Below are 21,655 nucleotides of genomic sequence, written 5' to 3'. Positions count from 1 at the left end.
AAATTAAATTTTCCTGGGTTTAACGACGCTTTATAGAAATCTCAAAATGTGGAGTACAATTTAGTTCAATTTTCGCAGGAGGTAGTTCATTATTGCTATAAAACAGTTTACATGAATAGCTTTGTTAGTATATCGCAAAATGAAAATAAAAATTCTATTAAATGAGATCACTATTCTAATTTTAATTTATAGAGCCTAGACTTAAAGCAAGATAGATCGATAAAAAAAATGTCTTCTTTTAAAGAAGATGCATCTTCGCCTGGGAATCAATACCAAATTCATTACGAAAAGGCCAAAATATTTAGAATCAAGTAAACTTTTTTTTAGTATAGATCAAACATATTAGTATATATTTTTTAATTTTAATAAAATTATTATCACATATAAAAATTAAGTTAAGTGAAGTGCAGGGTCTATTAATTTTATTTATTTTTTCTTGCCATTTTACCATGCTTATTCATATGCTAATATTGGCATGGAAGTAATATGCATAATTTCCATTCCATTGGTATTTTTCCTATAATTAAAATTTATAGAAATTATTACATTTTACATAGTTATGAACTAATTATAATATAAAGAGGAAAAGAAGATTAGGAGAGAGAAAGAGAGAGTGAAAAAAGAAAAAATCAAAACAAACAATTAAAATCAATTATACGATCAGTGGCATTTACGCGTTAATCTTCGTTAAGGCGATTAAAAACAAACAAGTCCAGCAACTTTCTTGACGTTGAAATATTTCACAATTTATTTGGTTTAAAAAAAAATGTTATTATAAATACAAAAGTGAACTATGTACTACAATTTCACTTTATTAATATTATTTAATAAAAAGAATTTAATCTTCGCTGTCATAATTTCCATGAAATGAATATTTAAGAAAAAAACTAGAGGAAAATTCTTCGAAAATTACATGGATTTAATTGCCGTAAACAACAATTTAACCAAATCACAATAAAATTTGCCTATTGCAACCGGTTCTTGCAAAATATAAGAACATGGAATTTAATCTCAAAGCTTGTAGTCACTTTTTGCGTAGTGCATTTAAATTGATTAAAACAACCAAGTGTATCTCTTCCCGGAATAAAAGTTTGTCATTCAGTTACCGTAATACAACTCTTTCAAAGATCTAACTCTAACCTAACCATCGACGCCTGTCCGTCCGTCAGTACATCTATCGTTAGCAGAGAATGAAGCCGACCCATTTTTGTCGGCGGCGGCTAACACTACATTTTTGCCTCCGGCGGCGGCGGCTTGACGGCTAAGCCGATAAAAAATTGTCTCTTCGGCGGCGCAAAATTATCTTTTAAAAAATAAATTTGAAGTTTTCCGAATTGTAATGAGATTAGTTGTACAACCAATCTTACAATCAAATTTACATTTCATTCAAATTTTTTGAGCTAAAATTTTGTAAAACTATTATAGCAACTTGATACTAATTGATTGAAAGTGGAAAGTTCAAAATTTAGGCAAAAACTATAACAAATATTATTAAATTTTTCTGATATAAATCAATATTTTAGATTAATTGGCGGCTTAATTTGAGTCGAGATGAGTTGACATATTCGGCGGCGGCGTCGACTGCTAAAAACGGGTCGGCGACGGCTAAAATCGGCGGCGCGACTCGGCGGCTTCATTCTCTGATCGTTAGTAATCAAATTATTCCCTTCAACCAAGGTGAAATCAAACATACCGTACTGCAAATCTCAACCTACTTGCCACGCATACTAAAAATAGAATTTGGTAGAACTCATTGATAAAAGAGAAATTTGCCCAAATAATTCGCATGGGGTAAAACGAGGAGGATTTTTGGTGCCAGGTCCTGTTGGCGTAGACCTTATTTTCTATGTGGCCCTAAAGAAAGCAGTTTAAAGGTTAAGACTATTCATCGTTACTGTTGACCTAACAGGAATTAAAATTTTTAGTGATGTTTACTTAATACTTAAAAAATTTTGTCCAAATTTTATTGCCATATAAAAATTTGTCACATTTTATTTCTATAGAATATTTTGTCAAAAATTTATTATTAAGGAAAATTTTGTCAAAATTTTATTCCAATAGAAGATTCTGTCAAAATTGTATTCCTATAGAAAATTTTGTCAAAATTGTATTCCTATAGAAAATTTTGTCTAAATTTTATTCCAATAGAAAATTTTGTCAAAATTTTTGTTTCTATTGCACATTTTGTCAAAAATGTCATTTCTATAGAAAATTTTGTAAACATTTTATTTCAATAAAAATTTTTGTCAAAGTTTTAGTTCTATAGAAAACTTTGTCAAAATTTTATTTCTATAGAAAATTTTGTCAAAGTTTTAGTTCTATAGAAAATTTTGTCAAAATTTTATTCCAATAGAAAATTTTGTCAAAATTTTATTCCAATAGAAAATTTTGTCAAAATTTTATTTCTATAGAAAATTTTGCTAAAATTTTATTTCTATAGAAATATTTATCAAAATTATATTTCTGTTCATAATTTTGTCAAAATTTTATTCTTAGAGAAAATTTTGTCAAAATCTCATTTCTATAGAAAATTTAGCCAAAATTTTATTTCTATAGAAAATTTTGACACATTTTTATTTCTATAGAAAATTTTGTCAAAATTTTTCTTTCTATAGAAAGTTTTGTCAAAATTTTTCTTTCTTTAGAAAATTTTGTCAAAATTTTATTCCGATAGAAAATTTTTTCACAATTTTATTCCAATAGAAAATTTTGCCAAACTTTTATTTCTCTAGAAAATTTTGAAAAAATTTTGTCAAAATTTTTCTTTCTATAGAAAATTTTGTCAAAATTTTATTCCAATAGAAAATTTTGTCAAAATTTTATTCCAATAGAAAATTTTGTCAAAATTTTATTTCTATAGAAAATTTTGTCAAAATTTTATTCCAATAGAAAATTTTGTCAAAGTTTTATTTATATAGAAAACTTCGTCAAAATTTTATTCAAATAGAAAATTTTGTCAAAATTTTTGTTTCTATAACACATTTTGTCATTTCTATAGAAAAATTTGTAAACATTTTATTTCTATAGAAAATTTTGTCAAAGTTTTATTTCTATAGAAAATTTTGTCAAAGTTTTATTTCTATAGAACACTTTGTCAAAATTTTATTTCTATAGAAAATTTTGTCAAAGTTTTATTTATATAGAAAACTTTGTCAAAATTTTATTTCTATAGAAAATTTTGTTAAAATTTTTCTTTCTATAGAAAATTTAGTCAAAATTTTTCTTTCCTTAGAAAATGTTGAAAAAATGCTTTATAATGTTTATTAAAATTATATTTCTGTACATAGTTTTATCAAAATTTTATTCTTAGAAAATTTTTTGTCAAAATCTCATTTCTATAGAACATTTTGCCAAAACTTTATTTCTATAGAAAATTTTGCCAAAATTGTATTTCTATAGAAAATTTTGCCAAAATTTTATTTCTATAGAAATATTTATCAAAATTATATTTCTGTTCATAATTTTGTCAAAATTGTATTCTTAGAGAAAATTTTGTCAAAATCTCATTTCTATAGAAAATTTAGCCAAAATTTTATTTCTAAAGAAAATTTTGACAAATTTTTATTTCTATAGAAAATTTTGTCAAAATTTTTCTTTCTATAGAAAGTTTTGTCAAAATTTTTCTTTCTTTAGAAAATTTTGTCAAAATTTTATTCCAATAGAAAATTTTGTCAAAATTTTATTCCAATAGAAAATTTTGTCAAAATTTTATTTCTATAGAAAATTTTGCTAAAATTTTATTTCTATAGAAATATTTATCAAAATTATATTTCTGTTCATAATTTTGTCAAAATTTTATTCTTAGAGAAAATTTTGTCAAAATCTCATTTCTATAGAAAATTTAGCCAAAATTTTATTTCTATAGAAAATTTTGACACATTTTTATTTCTATAGAAAATTTTGTCAAAATTTTATTTCTATAGAAAATTTTGTCAAAATTTTTCTTTTTTTAGAAAATGTTGCCAAAATTTTATTTCTATAGAAAATTTTGTCAAATTTTTATTCCAACAGAAAATTTTGTCAAAATTGCAAATTTGTTTAGGCAGTAGCCGACTATCAAACCCTCTTTCGGAAGGTTCAAGTATAGTTCACTTTGAGTTGAGTGAATTACCCGAATTTATTCAGATAATTGGTTGTTAGTTTTGCTGCAAGTAGAGGATGCTGATGAGGAATGTGGTAATTCCGAAACAGCTGTACATCCAACCATCTTGCAGTCTATAGGGCTTTGCCCAAATAAATTTGACAAGCATACTTTTCCTCTGTTGGTTAAGCTACACTTGTAGTTTAGTCAATGCATTGCTTTAAGCTGAGATCAAAAACAACAATAACGATTGAAGAGAAGCCAACAATAACAAACAAAACGAAGGAAAATTTTATTGCAATAGAAAATTTTGACAAAATTTTATTTCTATAGAAAATTTTGTCAAAATTTTTCTTTCCATAAAAATATTTGTCAAAATTTTTCTTTTTTTTAGAAAATGTTGACAAAATTTTATTTCTATAGAAAATTTTATTTCCGTAGAAAATTTTGTCAAAATTTTTGATTCTAAAGCAAATTTTGTCAAAATTTTATTTCTTTAGAAAATTTAGTCAAAATTTTATTCCAATAGAAAATTTTGCCAAAAATTTTGTCCCAATAGAAAATTTTGTCAAAATTTTATTCAAATAGAAATTTTTGCAAAAATTTTTTCGAAATTATGTCAAAATTTTATTTTTAGAGAAATTTTTAAAAGAAAAGTCAAAATTTTATTTCTAAAAGAAGGTGGAGAGGAATATTTTGCAAAATCTACCAAAACATCAAGAATTATACCAATCTACGAAAAGGTAAAGAATGTACAATATTTGGTAGAATTCTACCAACTGTGGCAACCGTGTTTCCGAGCCCCAGTTGCGACAATTTTATTTATTGATTCAGCCATCGAGATGGATAGAGGAACCATACACCGTAACTCTTGATTGGAAGGCCCCATAACCCCTCCCGATGGAGAGGCTTCCCATCAATAACTCTTGAGTTTTCCGAGCCCTAATTGGGATAGTTTTACTTGTTTATAAGTTTTGACCAGAACTGGGACTGGTCCATACACATTAGCGACTGGTTTTTTACTGGTCCTGGGGATGATACATTTAGCATAGCTTCGGCTTCTCAATGGCAACTATCGTAACAATTTTCATATGTCCAATAATGCGTATAAGATCCTGATCCTTACAATATTTTTGAAATGTTTAATGTTGTATTTAAGTCGCACAAGACTAAGTAGTTATAGAAACGACCTCGACCTCCATCGATTTCCCAAATTGACTTCTCCTGAAATTCAAATGAACTGTAGCTCTTCTTCAAGCCTATAAAATAAAATATGATAGTTTTACAAATTCCTAAGCCAAAAGTTTCTCCTCGAGAGTCTGGTCATTCAACTCCATGACAGAGCCCTATTGAACTTAACAATTTTCTTTCTGGTTTTATTACTAGGAATTTAAATGAACTAGTTTCCATCTCAAACATCATAATCAAGAATAATCTTTATAAACCCCCTTTCCATTGAACTCTAGTCGGAGACAAGTTAATTTCTAAAACGCTTAATTCATATCTCAAATCTACTGACTACTGTCAATTCGATATCAAATAACCGCTTACTTAGTTATATCATAACGGAAGAGTTTATATTTGTTTGTTTTTTTTTTTTATTATTTAACCAAATGAATATTTACAGAATTTTTGATGGGGCCATTTATTCAAATGGATTTTGAATTTATTTTACCTACTAGTATTGAGAGGGACACAGAAATGATTGAAAAACATTTACCACCATTATTATATCAATTTGAAAATATTTTCAAAACAAACTCACTGTTTAAATATTTTAACAAAAAAATATCCAAGGTATTTTCATGTTTATCAAATTGAAACAAAAAAAAACAGTAACATTTTTATTTTGTTGTCTTTAAGATAATAAAAAAAATTCCACTAAGAAATGTTAATAAACTCACAATAAAGCACGCAGATAGAGAGAGAGAGTGAGAATTTCTATATACGTAGGCTAAATAAATAGTCGTCACACTGTGGGATAGAAATTTAAAGCTTCATTTATTGTAGTGTTCATAAAAATAGCAGTATTTTGTAATAAAATGTGACGTATCAACTTAAACCTAAAAAAATTATAAATTCTTTACTTTAACTAATAAATCTAGAATTGGGAACCACCAAAAAATATTATAAAAATTTCAGTCATTGTTTTAATCGGAAAATTATTTGGGTTTCATTAAAAATTTCGCAGAAAAAATATCAACAATATTTTTTCAATTAAAATTTTAATTGAATTGGAAAAAGTTTTCAATTGAATCAATTGGACCTAAAATAATCGCAAGAAAATTGCGGCTTCCATGCTCTCAAGAAGTCAAATCGAGAGCTTGGGGTCTGATATAGCAGGCATAACGCCTACTGACAAATGTGCAAATTTGTGCAAATTTTCAACACGTTAATTTCATTATTGAAGGCTGTAGTGTGATTGCAACAGGCAACCAGACAGACGATCTAACGATAGTCTGAGAATTTCCCCCCTGATCAATGATAATTATACTTTATATAATCGGAAAACGATATTTCGATGTATTACAAAAGGAATGACAAACGTATTATATCCACGGTTGCCACAGTTGGCAGAATGCTATCAGAAATGGTAGCTCTTTTACTTCAATTTTGATAGAAATAAAATTTTGACAAAAATAGTCATTAGAAATAAAATTTTCTATTGGAATAAAATGTTTGATAAAATTTACAATAGAAATAAAATTTTGACAAAATTTTCTATAGAAATAAGATTTTAACAAAATTTTCTATAGAAATAAAATTTTTACAAATTTTTCAATAGAAATAAAATTTCGATAGAAATAAAATTTTGACAAAATTTTCGATAGAAATAAAATGTTTGATAAAATTTTCAATAGAAATAAACTTTTGACTACATTTTCAATAGAAATAAAATTTTGACAAAATTTTCGATAGAAATAAAATTTGGACAAAATTTTCGATAGAAATAAAATTTTGACAAAATTATCTATGGAAATACAATTTTGACAAAATTTTCTATAGGAATAAATTTTTGACAAAATTTTCTATAGAAATAAATTTTTGACAAAATTTTCTATAGAAATAAAATTTTGACAAAGTTAGATATAAAATTTTACCATTTTACTATAAAAATAAAATTTTGACTAAATTTTCTATAGAAATAAAAATTTGCCAAAATTTTCAATAGAAATAAAATTTACGATAGAAATAAAATTTTTGATAAAATTTTCGATAGAAATAAAATTTTTGATGAAATTTTCGATAGAAATAAAAATTTTGCAAAATTTTCGATATAAATAAAATTTTGACAAAAATTTCGATAGAAATAAAAGTTTTGATAAAATTTTCAATAGAAATACAATTTCTGATAAAATTGTTTACAGAAATCAAGTTTTAACAAAAATTTTAGAAGAAATAAAATTTTTAATAAAATTTTCAATAGAAATACAATTTCTGATAAAATTTTCAATAGAAATAAAATGTTGACAAAATTTTCGATAAATAAAATTCTTACAAAATTTTCAACAGAAATTAAATTTTTATAAAACTTACGATAGAAATAAAATGTTTGATAAAATTTTCAATAGAAATAAACTTTTGACAACATTTTCAATAGAAATAAAATTTTGACAAAATTTTCGATAGAAATAAAATTTTTAAAAAATGTTCAATAGAAATAAAATTTTGAAAGAATTATCTATGGAAATAAAATTTTGACAAAATTTTCTATAGAAGTAAAATTTTGACAACATTTTCTACAGAAATAAAATTTTTGGATAGAAATAAAATTTTGACAAAATTTTCTATAGAAATAAAATTTCGACAAAATTTTCAATAGAAATAAAATTTTTAGTAAAATGTACGATAGAAATAAAATTTCCGATAGAAATAAAATTTTGAAAAATTTTTCTATAGATATACAATTTTGACAAAATTTTCTATAGAAATAAAATTTTTAATAAAATTTTCAATAGATATCAAGTTTTGACAAAATTTTTAGTAGAAATAAAATTTTTGATAAAATTTTCAATAGAAATACAATTTCTGATAAAATTTTAAACAGAAATAAAATGTTGACAAAATTTTCGATAAATAAAATTCTTACAAAACTTTCAACAGAAATTAAATTTTTATAAAACTTACGATAGAAATAAAATGTTTGATAATTGATTTTCCAAAAAAAAAAAAAAATAAATAAATAAATAAAAAAATTTCTATAGAAATAAAATTTAAACAAAATTGTCAATAGTAATAATATGTTGACAAAATTTTCTGTAGAAATCATATTTTGAAAAAATTTTCTATAGAAATAAAATTTCATATTTGTTGTTTTGATCTCAGCTTTAACCCCATTGCGTTGTCTAACTACAAGAGTAGCTTAATTAACAGAGGAAAATAATGCCAGCATCCTCTACTTGCAGCAAAGCTATCAACCAATTATCAGAATAAATTCGGGTAGTTCACTAAACTCAAAGTGAACCATACTCGAACCTTCCAATTTCAAATCATCGATTTGAGTGCAGTTGGCTGGGTTTATTTTGAGCGTGCTTTCTCTTACATCATTCGTTTTTGTTTTTTATTGTTGATTTGTACTTCAATCATATTTGTTGTTTTGATCACAGTTTTAAAACCATTGCGTTGACTAAACTACAAGAGTAGCTTAACCAACAGAGGAAAATAATAAAAGAAATAAATTTTTTGATAAAATTTTGACAAAACTTCATATAGAAATAAAATTTTGCCAAAATTTTTTTATAGATATAAAATTTCGACAAATTTTTCAATAGAAATAAAATTTTGACAAAATTTACAATAGAAATAAATTTTTGACTACATTTTTGATAGATGTTAAATTTTAACAAAATTTTCATAGAAATAAAATTTTTGATAAAATTTTCAATAGAAATAAAATTTTGACAAAGTTTTCTGTAGAAATAAAATTTTGACAAAATTTTCTATAGAAATAAAATTTTGACAAAATTTGCTAAAAAAAGAAAAAAAAATCTATAGAAATAAAATGTTGACAAAATTTTCTGTAGAAATAAAATGTTGACAAAATTTTCTATAGAAATAAAATTTTGACAAAATTTTCTATAGAAATAAAATTTTGACAAAATTTTCTAAAGAAATAAAATTTTGACAAAATTTTCTATAGAAATAAAATTTTGACAACATTTTCTATAGAAATAAAATTTTGACAAAATTTTCTATAGAAATAAAATTGTGACATTTTCTATAGAAATAAAATTTTCACAAAATTTGCTATAAAAAAAATCTATAGAAATAAAATGTTTATAATAGAAATAAATTTTTGACTAGAAATAAAATGTTGACAAAATTTTCTGTAGAAATAAAATGTTGACAAAATTTTCTGTAGAAATAAAATGTTGACAAAATTTTCTATAGAAATAAAATTTTGACAAAATTTTCTATAGAAATAAAATTTTGACAAAATTTTCTATAGAAATACAATTTTGACAAAATTTTCTATAGAAATAAAATTTTGACAACATTTTCTATAGAAATAAAATTTTCACAAAATTTGCTATAAAAAAAAATCTATAGAAATAAAATGTTTATAATAGAAATAAATTTTTGACTACATTTTTTATAGATGTAAAATTTTAACAAAATTTTCATAGAAATAAAATTTGTGATAAAATTTTCAATAGAAATAAAATTTTGACAAAGTTTTCTGTAGAAATAAAATTTTGACAAAATTTTCTATAGAAATAAAATTTTGACAAAATTTTCTATAGAAATAAAATTTTGACAAAATTTTCTATAGAAATAAAATTTTGACAAAATTTTCTATAGAAATAAAATTTTGACAAAATTTTCTATAGAAATAAAATTTTGACAAAATTTTCTATAGAAATAAAATTTTCACAAAATTTGCTATAAAAAAGAAAAAAAAAAATTCTATAGAAATAAAATGTTGACAAAATTTTCTGTAGAAATAAAATGTTGACAAAATTTTCTATACAAATAAATTTTTGACAAAAATTCTATAAAAATAAAATTTTGACAAAATTTTCTATAGAAATAAAATTTTCACAAAATTTGCTATAAAAAGAAAAAAAATCTATAGAAATAAAATGTTGACAAAATTTTCATTATAAATAAAATTTTGACAAAATAGAAAACAATTTTCACTTTTTATACCCACCACCATAGGATGGGGGGTATATTAACTTTGTCATTCCGTTTGTAACACATCGAAATATTGCTCTAAGACCCCATAAAGTATATATATTCTGGGTCGTGGTGAAATTCTGAGTCGATCTGAGCATGTCCGTCCGTCCGTCCGTCCGTCTGTTGAAATCACGCTAACTTCCGAACGAAACAAGCTATCGACTTGAAACTCGGCACAAGTAGTTGTTATTGATGTAGGTTGGATGGTATTGCAAATGGGCCATATCGGTCCACTTTTACGTATAGCCCCCATATAAACGGACCCCAAAATTTGGCTTGCGAGGCCTCTAAGAGAAGCAAATTTCATCCGATCCGGCTGAAATTTGGTACATGGTGTTAGTATATGGTCTCTAACAACCATGCAAAAATTGGTCCACATCGGTCCATAATTATATATAGTCCCCATATAAACCGATCCCCCGATTTGGCTTGCGAGGCCCCTAAGAGAAGCAAATTTCATCCGATCCGGCTGAAATTTGGTACATGGTGTCAGTATATAGTCTCTAACAACCATGCAAAAATTGGTCCACATGGGTCCATAATTATATATAGCCCCCATATAAACCGATCCCCCGATTTGGCTTTCGAGGCCGCTAAGAGAAGCAACTTTCATCCGATCCGGCTGAAATTTTGTACGTGATGTTAGTATATGGTCGTTAACAACCATGCCTAACTAGGTCCATATCGGTCTATAGTTATATATGGCCCTCAGATAAATCGATCCCCAATAACACAAAAATTGGTCCATATCAAGTTCATAATTGTATATAGCCCCCATATAAGCGACCCCCATATTTCAATTCTGGCTCTTCACGTACAAAAAGTCCATATCGATTCGTAATTATTTGTAGACTTAACTATACATAACTTTTTTGTCTAATATATACCATGTATGGACTAAATCACAGTCTTTCGTAGAAGTTTCTACGCAATCCATGGTGGTGGGTACATAAGATTCGGCCTGGCCGAACTTGCGGCCGTATGTACTTGTTTTATTTTAGTATTAATTCTAATTATACTCCCATTACCATAATGGTGGTTAAAGAATGCCAGTACACATTTAATAACTTCAATCTGTTATAAAATAAAAATCAAAAAATATATATAAAAAATCAAGTTGAATATTTATCATAGCATTACCCAATTTTTTTTACACGAGTTATAAAATCGTTGTAAAATTGCTCTTTTATCAGCTGTTTTCTTATAAACGTTTTTCTTAGATGATATATTTTTCCAACCAAAAAACACCAAAATTACATGGCGTTTCGCTATACTCTTCGTATGTGCGTTTTTTTTTCTTATAACATATGCCCCTTACAGTAGTAGTTTCAACATTTCTATGAGTGAATAAACCTATTATTTGTCTTATTTACACATTTGTTTACTACGCCATAATGCCTTTGTGTAGTCTTTGCTTACACACACTCTATGGCTTTCAAAGAGAGCTTTAGATGTAACACGTGCTTCCACAACAGGCAACAGGTGATAGCCAAATGAGAGCACGGATGTTTTGTTATTAACGTAGTTGTGTAGCGTAGTGCCTTTGTATGGGTAGTGAGTAAAGCTTTTTATCACAATATTATATCCAGATGTTCTTGACTAATATGTGGCGCCAATGCACTTTGGGGGGTAAATTTTAAATTAAAAAGCATTTACAATAACGTTAGCTAGGAGAACTACTTGACTTGAGAGAGTTAGAAGAGAGAATTAAATTCTATATTCACCATGGGCTAACGACAAAAAAAAAGAAAGCTTTGGTGAATTGTGTCATAGTGTTGTAGTGGGGTATTTGATTCAAAACAAACAATTAGTACGCAATTGTTAAGCTAAACAAAAGGACTTGAAAATATAACCTATAGTAAATATATTACGGGATTATTTTATTTTTCGATATTGTAGAAAATTTAAATATCAATATTTAGAAAGTAATTATCACTTGAAATATAATTTTTCTATTTTCTATTTTTTTGTATTAAACTAATGTTCCTCTATTTGTTTGTGTGTGTGTTTTTTTCAGATGGTTCCACGGCAATCTTTCTGGCAAAGAAGGTGAAAAATTGTTATTGGAACGTGGAAAGAATGGTTCATTCCTGGTGCGTGAATCACAATCGAAACCAGGAGATTTTGTATTATCCGTAAGAACAGACGATAAGGTTACACATGTCATGATACGTTGGCAGGTATGTTCAATGCGAATTATTCACACCACCACCATAACAACATACACATACACTGTTGTTTTGCCAGCTATAACAAAAACAACAACAACAATAACCTCATCTAGTCATCTCTATAGAGAATTGGCATTATTAATTCATAGCTAATTTAAAACAACAACAACAACAAAAAACAAACAAAAATTTTAAATCGATTTGTTTTCCATGGTTGTTGTGTTGTTGTTTTTGTTAGCATAACACACTACAACATCACAAAATAAAGCAGACAGCTTAGCAAAATTTCAAGTTCAATTAAACGTCGTAAAGTTTTTCCTTATTATTTATGACCTTGAACGGAAAAAAATCCAAACAACAATAAAAAACAAACAAATACAACTAGCAGCAAAATACATAGACACAACCTATAACCATACCCAGCGGTGTAAGTAGTGCAGATATGGGCCTTGTAGCTCATATACAGGGTGGCTGATATGCATGCAGTGCGTCAAAGTAATGTGTACTTTTTGTAATACTTCAAACTATTACAATATTTATTCGAAGTTATTGGACAAGAAGAATTGATAACAGGTTGGCTGATAAGCCCCCGGTCTAACAAAGAAAAACACATTTTTTGGTCAAAATTCGTTTTTATTACTCAACATAGTTCCCTTCAAGAGCGATACAACGACTATAACGACCTTCCAATTTTTTGATACCATTTTGGTATCGGTTTTGCCTCAAAATAGGCCTCAGTTTCGGCGATCACCTCTTCATTGCAGCCAAATTTTTTCCCTGCGAGCATCCTTTTGAGGTCTGAGAACAAGAAAAAGTCGCTGGGGGCCAGATCTGGAGATTACGGTGGGTGGGCAAGCAATTCGAAGCCCAATTCATGAATTTTTGCCATCGTTCTCAATGACTTGTGGCACGGTGCGTTGTGTTGGTGGAACAACACTTTTTTCTTCTTCATATGGGGCCATTTTGCCGCGATTTCGATCTTCAAACGCTTCAATAACGCCATATAATAGTCACTGTTGATGGTTTTTCCCTTCTCAAGATAATCGATAAAAATTATTCCATGCGCATCCCAAAAAACAGAGGCCATTACTTTGCCAGTGGACGTTTGAGTCTTTCCACGCTTCGGATACGGTTCACCGGTCGCTGTACACTCAGCCGACTGTCGATTGGACTCAGGAGTGTAGTGATGGAGCCATGTTTCATCCATTGTCACATATAGACGGAAAAACTCGGGTGTATTACGAGTTAACAGCTGCAAACACCGCTCAGAATCATCAACACGTTGTTGTTTTTGGTCAAATGTGAGCTCGCGCGGCACCCATTTTACACAGAGCTTCCGCATATCCAAATATTGATGAATGATATGACCAACACGTTCCTTTGATATCTTTAAGGCCTCTGCTATCTCGATCAACTTCATTTTACGGTCATTCAAAATCATTTTGTGGATTTTTTTGATGGTTTCGTCGGTAACCACCTCTTTCGGGCGTCCACTGTGTTCACCGTCCTCCGTGCTCATTTCACTACGCAGAGTCCGGAAACTCATTATCAAGCCAAGTTTTTGCTTCCACCGTATTGTTTCCCTTCAGAAAACAGTATTTTATCAAAACACGAAATTCCTTTTTTTCTATTTTTTTCACAATAACAAAAGTTGATTCACAAAAGACGCTCTATCTCACAAACTAATTGACTTACATACGTCAAATTTTGACTCGAATCATATGCATTTAATACTAGCGACGCCATCTATGTGTCAGACCGGGGACTTATCAGACAACCTGCTACTATTAAGTTATTGAAAACAAAATGCCACTTAACCAATCTACACCTATTTCATCGCTGGCTAATTCGAATTTTCATAGCCTTTAGTGTAGATCAGGCGGAGGGATATGATTCAATAAAATTTCAGAAATAACATCAAATTTTAGAATCAGTTTAGATTTGTTCGAATTGGACACCTTTGGCACGAATTATGGCCTTCAAACGGCCTCCTTAATACCGACTCCCCAAAATGCCCTAAACGCAAAAGTCGGTTGCCATTGTTCGGTAGAAATGAAGCGTGAAACCTCCCCTTTAAGCCGTTCTTAGTTAAAGCGTGCTGAGTCCTGATTGAATGTCCATGGTCTGCGGCCGAAATCAAGAGAATCCAGTGGTTCGTCGGACCGAGCCGAGGTACGAGCCAGTGCTTTGAAATAGCCCAAATAAGTCGGCGCGTGTCATACCTTGATAATATGAGTCTTCGCCTTCATGGCAGCATATTCGCGGAGTTCCTTGTTGAAGCCCCAAAATTGTGAACAGAGTTTTACTATCAAGAGTCCATTCACCGATATTGCTCTTTCCATTGTTCTAGAATGGGCGCATACACGTGTTGAAATCAAAACAACGAGTCTGATCAGAAATGCGGCCACTAGCATGAGCGTAGAAAGGCCTCAATCCTTTAAATTTAACTTATTTTTTAATGCAAAAAAAAATATATTTGCTAGTAGTTAAAATTTATTATTTTTTTGGAATTTTCCCAAAAAGCCCAATAACATTTTCCTTTTGTTAAGTATGTCTCGAAGTTCAATGACCGTACACATATGTATGTTCAATATGAATTAAGCAAAAGAAAATTTTCGTAAACCCAAAAATGTTTTTTTTCTAATTCAATCACGAAATTAATTGATCCAATTAATTTTTTAATTGAAATGTTTTCAGTCACAAAAATGATAGTATCAATTAAAAAATGAATTGACCCAATAAAAAAAATTAATTGACCCAATTAAAAAATAAATTGATACTATTGAGTTTTGTGATTGATTTTTGTTTCAATTAAAAAAATTGTCGAATCAATTACATTTTTATTTGAATATTTTTTAAAACTCAATTAAAATTTTAATTGGAAAAATTTTCGTGAAATGTTTTTCTGTGTACGATTCCCAAAAACAGTAATAATCAACTACAGTAAAATGGTCATGATTTGACGCCAATAATTTTCTTCTTTACTATTGGTCAATTTTGTCTTCTATAAGAGGGTGTAATTTGGTGAAATGCAGTTAAAAATTACACCAGGGCATTAAATTTCCCCAAAATGTAGAGTATAATTTAATTCGAGGTAGTTCATTCTTGCTATAAAACACTTTACTTTTTTTCTGTGTGGGGGAGGACTTAGCCCCCAAAAGAATTTGGAAACCTATTTACGATTTTCCACTATATTATTATTGTATTGTGAAAATTGTCTAGATACGCTAATGGCCAGTAGATGTTTTCGATAATGCAGAACTTTAAAGTTGCTCTGACAATACTCTATGTTAGCATCAGGTGATGGGACTATAAAGTTATCGTACCAACCTCATTAAAGCAATTACTAAATCTGAATCTGAGATTTTCTAAGAGATCTTAAAAATCACGATTTATGCCAAAGGGTAACTACCTCATGAACACTATCCCCACATCTCATTCTTTTCAATAAAATATTCATGTACCATCAATGGATTTTTGCAAATTTTTTTTTGTTCATTAGTTTTGTTTAATTTTGCAAATACTTAACAGAACAGAAATCATTACTTAATAGCCCTGGCACGATGAGTGAGAGCATTTTAAATGTGTGCTTTAAAAGTAATTAATTTCATTGAAAAAGAAACAAAAAATCTAAGAACAAAATTCTTATAATTATATGCAAATTAAGAAGTATCCCTGTAAGAAATGAGACTAGTCCGGAATCTGTAGAAACGTTAATTCCGAATAAATAGAAGTCAGACCCAAAATGAATCATTTCATGCCCGCCAGATATAGACTAAAGGCTATGGAAATTCGAATTACCCACAGCGATGAAACATATGGGTAGGTAGGCTTGTGTAGATTGGTATCTGGCATATTCTAAAGAAATAAAATTGTGACACAATTTTCTATAGAAGTAAAATTTTAACAAAATTTTCTATAGAAATACAATTTTCATAAAATTTTCTATAGAAATAAAATTTTGACAACATTTTCTATAGAAATAAAATTTTGACAAAATTTTCTATAGAAATAAAATTTTGACACATTTTCTATAGAAATAATATTTTGAAATAATTTTCTATAGAAATTCAATTTTGACATAATTTTCTATAGAAACTTAATTGTATAGAAATTTTTAAAAAAATTTCTATAGATTTAAGTTAAAAAAAAACTATAGAAATAAAATTTTGACATTTTCTATTAAAATAAAATTTTTGACAAAATTCTCCAAGATATACAATTTTGACAAAATATTCTATAGCAATAAAATTTTAACAAAATTTTCTATAGATTTACAATTTTGCCAAAATTTTCTACAGAAAATTCAATTTTGACAAAATTTTCTATAGAAATAAAATTTTGACAAAGTGTTCTATAGAAATGAAATTTTGACAGAGTTTTCTATAGAAATAAAATTTTGAAAAAATTTGTAAAAAAAAACTTTCTATAGAAATAAGTTAAAAAAACAATAGAAATATAATTCTCCAAGATATACAATTTTGACAAAATATTCTATAGCAATAAAATTTTAACAAAATTTTCTATAGATTTACAATTTTGCCAAAATTTTCTACAGAAAATTCAATTTTGACAAAATTTTCTATAGAAATAAAATTTTGACAAAGTGTTCTATAGAAATGAAATTTTGACAGAGTTTTCTATAGAAATAAAATTTTGAAAAAATTTGTAAAAAAAAACTTTCTATAGAAATAAGTTAAAAAAACAATAGAAATATAATTTTGACAAAATTTTCTATAGAGATATAATTTTAACAAAATTTTCTATAGAGATATAATTTTAACAAAATTTTCTATAGAAATATAATTTAAACAAAATTTTGACAAAATTTTCTATTGAAATAAAATTTTTGACAAAATTCTCCAAGATATACAATTTTGACAAAATATTCTATAGCAATAAAATTTTGACAAAATTTTCTATAGATTTACAATTTTGCCAAAATTTTCTATAGAAATAATATTTTGACAAAATTTTCTATTGAAATAAAATTTTTGACAAAATTCTCCAAGATATACAATTTTGACAAAATATTCTATAGCAATAAAATTTTGACAAAATTTTCTATAGATTTACAATTTTGCCAAAATTTTCTATAGAAATAATATTTTGACAAAATTTTCTATAGAAATTCAATTTTGACAAAATTTTCTAGAAATAAAATTTTGCCAAATTTTCTATAGAAAAAAAATGTTGACAAAATTTTCTGCAGAAATACAATTTTGATAAAATTTTCTATAGAAATACAATTTTGACAAAATTTTCTATAGAAATAAGTTTTTAAAAAAATCTATAGAAATAAAATTTTGGTAAAATTTTCTAAAGAAATAAAATTTTGATAAAAATCATCTATAGAAAAAAATTGACAACATATTCTTTAGAAATAAAATTTTTGCAAAATTTTCTATACAAATAAAATTTTGACAAACATTTCCAATACAAATAAAATTTTGACAACATTTTTTATAGAAATACAATATTGACAAAATTTTCTATAGAAACAAAATTTTGGCAAAATTCTCTATAGAAATGAAATTTTGATAAAGTTTTCTATAGAAACAAAATTTTGATAAAATTTTTAAAAAACCTTCTATAGAAATAAGTTAAAAAAACAATAGAGATATATATTTGACAAAATTTTCTATAGAAATAAAATTTTTGAAAAAATTTTCTATAGAAATATAATTTTAACAAAATATTCTATAGAAATATAATTTTGACAAAATTTTCTATAGAAATATAATTTATACAAAATTTTCTATAGAAATAAAATTGTGACAAAATTTTCTATAGAAATAAGATTTACAAAAAAAAAAAAGAAAAAAATTGACAAAATATTCTTTAGAAATAAAATTTTAACAAAATTTTCTATAAAAATAAAATTTTGACAAAATTTTCTATACAAATGAAATTTTGACAAAGTTTTCTATAGAAATAAAATTTTGATAAAATTTTTAAAAAAAATGTCTATAGAAATAAGTTAAAAAACAATAGAGATATATATTTGACAAAATTTTCTATAGAAATATAATTTTAACAAAATTTTCTATAGAAATATAATTTTGACAAAATTTTCTATAGAAATAAAATTTTTGACAAAATTTTCTATAGCAATAAAATTTTGACAAAATTTTCTGTAGCAATAAAATTTTGACAAAATTTTCTGTAGCAATAAAATTTTGACACAATTTTCTATAGAAATACAATTTTGACAAAATTTTCTATAGAAATAAGATTTACAAAAACAAAAATCTATAGAAATAAAATTTTAATAAAATTTACTATAGAAACAAAATTTTGATAAAATTTTTAAGAAAATTTCTATAGAATTAAGCTACAAAAAATATATAGAAACAAAATGTTGACAAAATTTTCTATAGAAATAAAATTTTTGACAAAATTCTCCAAGATATACAATTTTGACAAAATTTTTTATAGAAATAAAATTTTGCCAAAATTTTCTATAAAAAAAATTCTATAGAAATAATGTTTTGACAAAATTTTCTATAGAAATTCAATTTTGACAAAATTTTCTATACAAGTAAAATTTTGACAAAATTTTCTCTACAAATAAAATTTTGACAAAATTGTCTATACAAGTAAAATTTTGACAAAATTTTCTCTACAAATTAAATTTTGGCAAAATTTTCTATAGAAATAAAATTTTGACAAAATTTTCTATAGAAATAAAATTTTGATAACATTTTCTGTAGAAATAAAATTTTGACAAAATTTTGTATAGAAAAAAGATTTTAAAAAAATCTATAGAAATAAGATTTTGATAAAATTTTCTATAGAAACAAAATTTTGATAAAAATTAAAAAATTCTATAGAATTAAGTTAAAAAAAACAATTATGGAAATAAAATTAAAAAAAAAAAAAAAAATCTATAGAAATAAAATTTTTGACAAAATTCTACAAGATATAAAATTTCGACAAAACTTTCTATAGATATAAAATTTTGACAAAATTTTCTGTAGCAATAAAATTTGGACAAACATTTCTGTAGCAATAAAATTTTGACAAAATTTTCTGTAGCAATAAAATTTTAACAAAATTTTAGAAAAAAATTCTATAGAAGTGATATTTTGACAAAATTTTCTATAGAAATAAAATTTTGACAAAATTTTCTATAGAAATAAAATTTTGACAAAATTTTCTATAGAAATAAAATTTTGCCAACATTTTCCATAGAAATGAAATTTTATCAAAAATTTCTATAGAAATAAAATTTTGGCAAAGAGAATATAAAAAAATAGTTTTTGATGAATCCAAAACTCTTATTAAACATAAACGAATATGCCTTCAGAGAAAGGTAAACGAAAATGTCGATAGTCGATTTAACAATAAAAGAAAACTTCGTAGATCTAAAATTTCGTTTCCCAGAAAATAAATAAAATTTTCACCTGAAGTATGTGTTATGCTATGGCCAGAAAATTCTTAATTTTTATTTTATTTATTTGATTTTTCTTTTTGATTCCCAAAATATTAATCCTAATCAATATATTCCTTCCAGGATAACAAATATGATGTTGGTGGAGGTGAACCATTCAATACTCTCTCGGAATTAATTGAACACTACAAACGTAATCCAATGGTGGAGACATGCGGTACGGTTGTCCATCTACGGCAACCATTTAATGCTACACGCATCACTGCGGCTGGCATTAATGCCCGTGTAGAACAATTGGTTAAGGTAAGAAATTTATATTTTCCAATAAAATTTATTATTCAGCGACTAGGGGTGGGGCAAACAAATAGTTCAGTTTATTCGAAATTTATGGTTTTTTATGCATTAGAACTTTGTAAAATAAATACTTTACACATTGGCGAAAAAAAGTTAAAATAATGGAAATTATTTTAAATGACTTTAAGTTGTTCGTATCGATGTCTGTTTGAGACTAACTGGTCGTTGTAATTGTGTGTTTGGGGTTAAAAGGTAGGGAGCAAAGGGTGACGGGAAATGGTATTTGGATAATAACTACGACGTTTCCTTTTGTGAATATAATTTTTTTCTCGTATGTTTTCAATTGTTTTAATATTTTTATACTTATGTTATATACACTGAAAAAATTGCCTTAAAATCTCATTGAAATCATTGCTTTAATTTTTATACCCACCATCATAGAATGATGCACTGAAAAAATTATTTGCGTGATATTAAAGATTACGCCACTCTAATTTTAGGATGCGAAATTTACAAAATATTAAGGACAATTTTTAATTAAAATAAAGTTTACAATCTTTGCTTAAAATTTTTTTTTTCATTAAATTTATTACACAAATTTTGTAAATTTTCGTCCTTCCGTTAAAGTCTCATGTCTTTGAACTAAGGCTAATTTTCTTTAAAGTAAAGAAACACATGTTTGATTTAAAGGAATTGTCCTTAAATTAACTGAAATATTGAAACTTTAGATTTAAGATAAAACGCTTCAAATATGGGATAAGACTTATTTTGAGGATTTAGCGTCTTTGGTTTAAAGTTTTTTTTTTTTTTTTGAATAAAGAAAAGCAAAAATTTTACTTTGAAGTATCTGTTATAATTTGGATTTTTAAACTGGCATTTGTTTGTAGGTGAGTACCTTCATTAATAAACCGGGAAAAGATAATAAAAATTTGATAAATGAGATCTGTATTCAAATTTTAATTTTATTGGTCCTAGATTTAAAGCTAAATAGGTCGCTAAAAAATTTCTTTATTTTAAGGAAACCTCATCTTTGGCTCCGTATCAATACCAAAATCGTAAAGGGAAGGTCAAAATCATCCAAGTAAACTTTTTTGAGTGTGGGTATAAAATAAGATTTTCATTTCGTTTGTAACGCATCGAAATATCGATTTCCACTTTGACTTTGAAAATGAAGAAAATAAAAACGAAAAATTAAAATTTTCTTCCTAGAATCAAGAACGTGAAACCCAATTTAAAAGAAAATTTTGTCTTAAAAGTATCCGTACTTGAATTCTCGGCTTCTTTGGCTAAGAATCAATACCAAAATCATTAGTATAAAGAGAAAATCTTTGGAACCGAGTAACCTTTTTTCAGTGTACAGTGTACTCGCAGTAACGTAAACACCGTGAACGCGCTTTTTCTTACACTAACTACTCCGTAACATGAACAAACTTAAAAGCTATATAACATGAACAGATTTTTTTTGTCATAAAGTATTAGGAAACGCATAAATATATGATATTTAACGTTAACGGCAGATGCACAATCAAGGCTGCC

At 26.3% G+C, this 21,655-nt stretch overlaps 1 protein-coding gene across 3 annotated transcripts in view; it reads left to right on the top strand.

Annotated features, from left to right (window-relative positions):
• csw (protein tyrosine phosphatase non-receptor type corkscrew) overlaps positions 1-21,655 on the top strand; it is a 199,553-nt gene that overhangs the window by 153,068 nt on the left and 24,830 nt on the right. For all 3 annotated transcript variants that reach the window (XM_075302619.1, XM_075302618.1, XM_075302617.1), the window contains 2 exons: positions 12,279-12,441; positions 19,949-20,128. In XM_075302619.1, the coding sequence (XP_075158734.1) occupies positions 12,279-12,441; positions 19,949-20,128 (343 nt within the window). The remainder of the gene's footprint in view (positions 1-12,278; positions 12,442-19,948; positions 20,129-21,655) is intronic.

The sequence above is a fragment of the Haematobia irritans genome, chromosome 3 (genome assembly GCF_050003625.1).
Source record: "Haematobia irritans isolate KBUSLIRL chromosome 3, ASM5000362v1, whole genome shotgun sequence".
NCBI lineage: Eukaryota > Metazoa > Arthropoda > Insecta > Diptera > Muscidae > Haematobia > Haematobia irritans.
The sequence above is the reverse complement of the archived record's forward strand: the minus strand, read 5'-3'. Positions and strand labels throughout refer to the sequence as shown.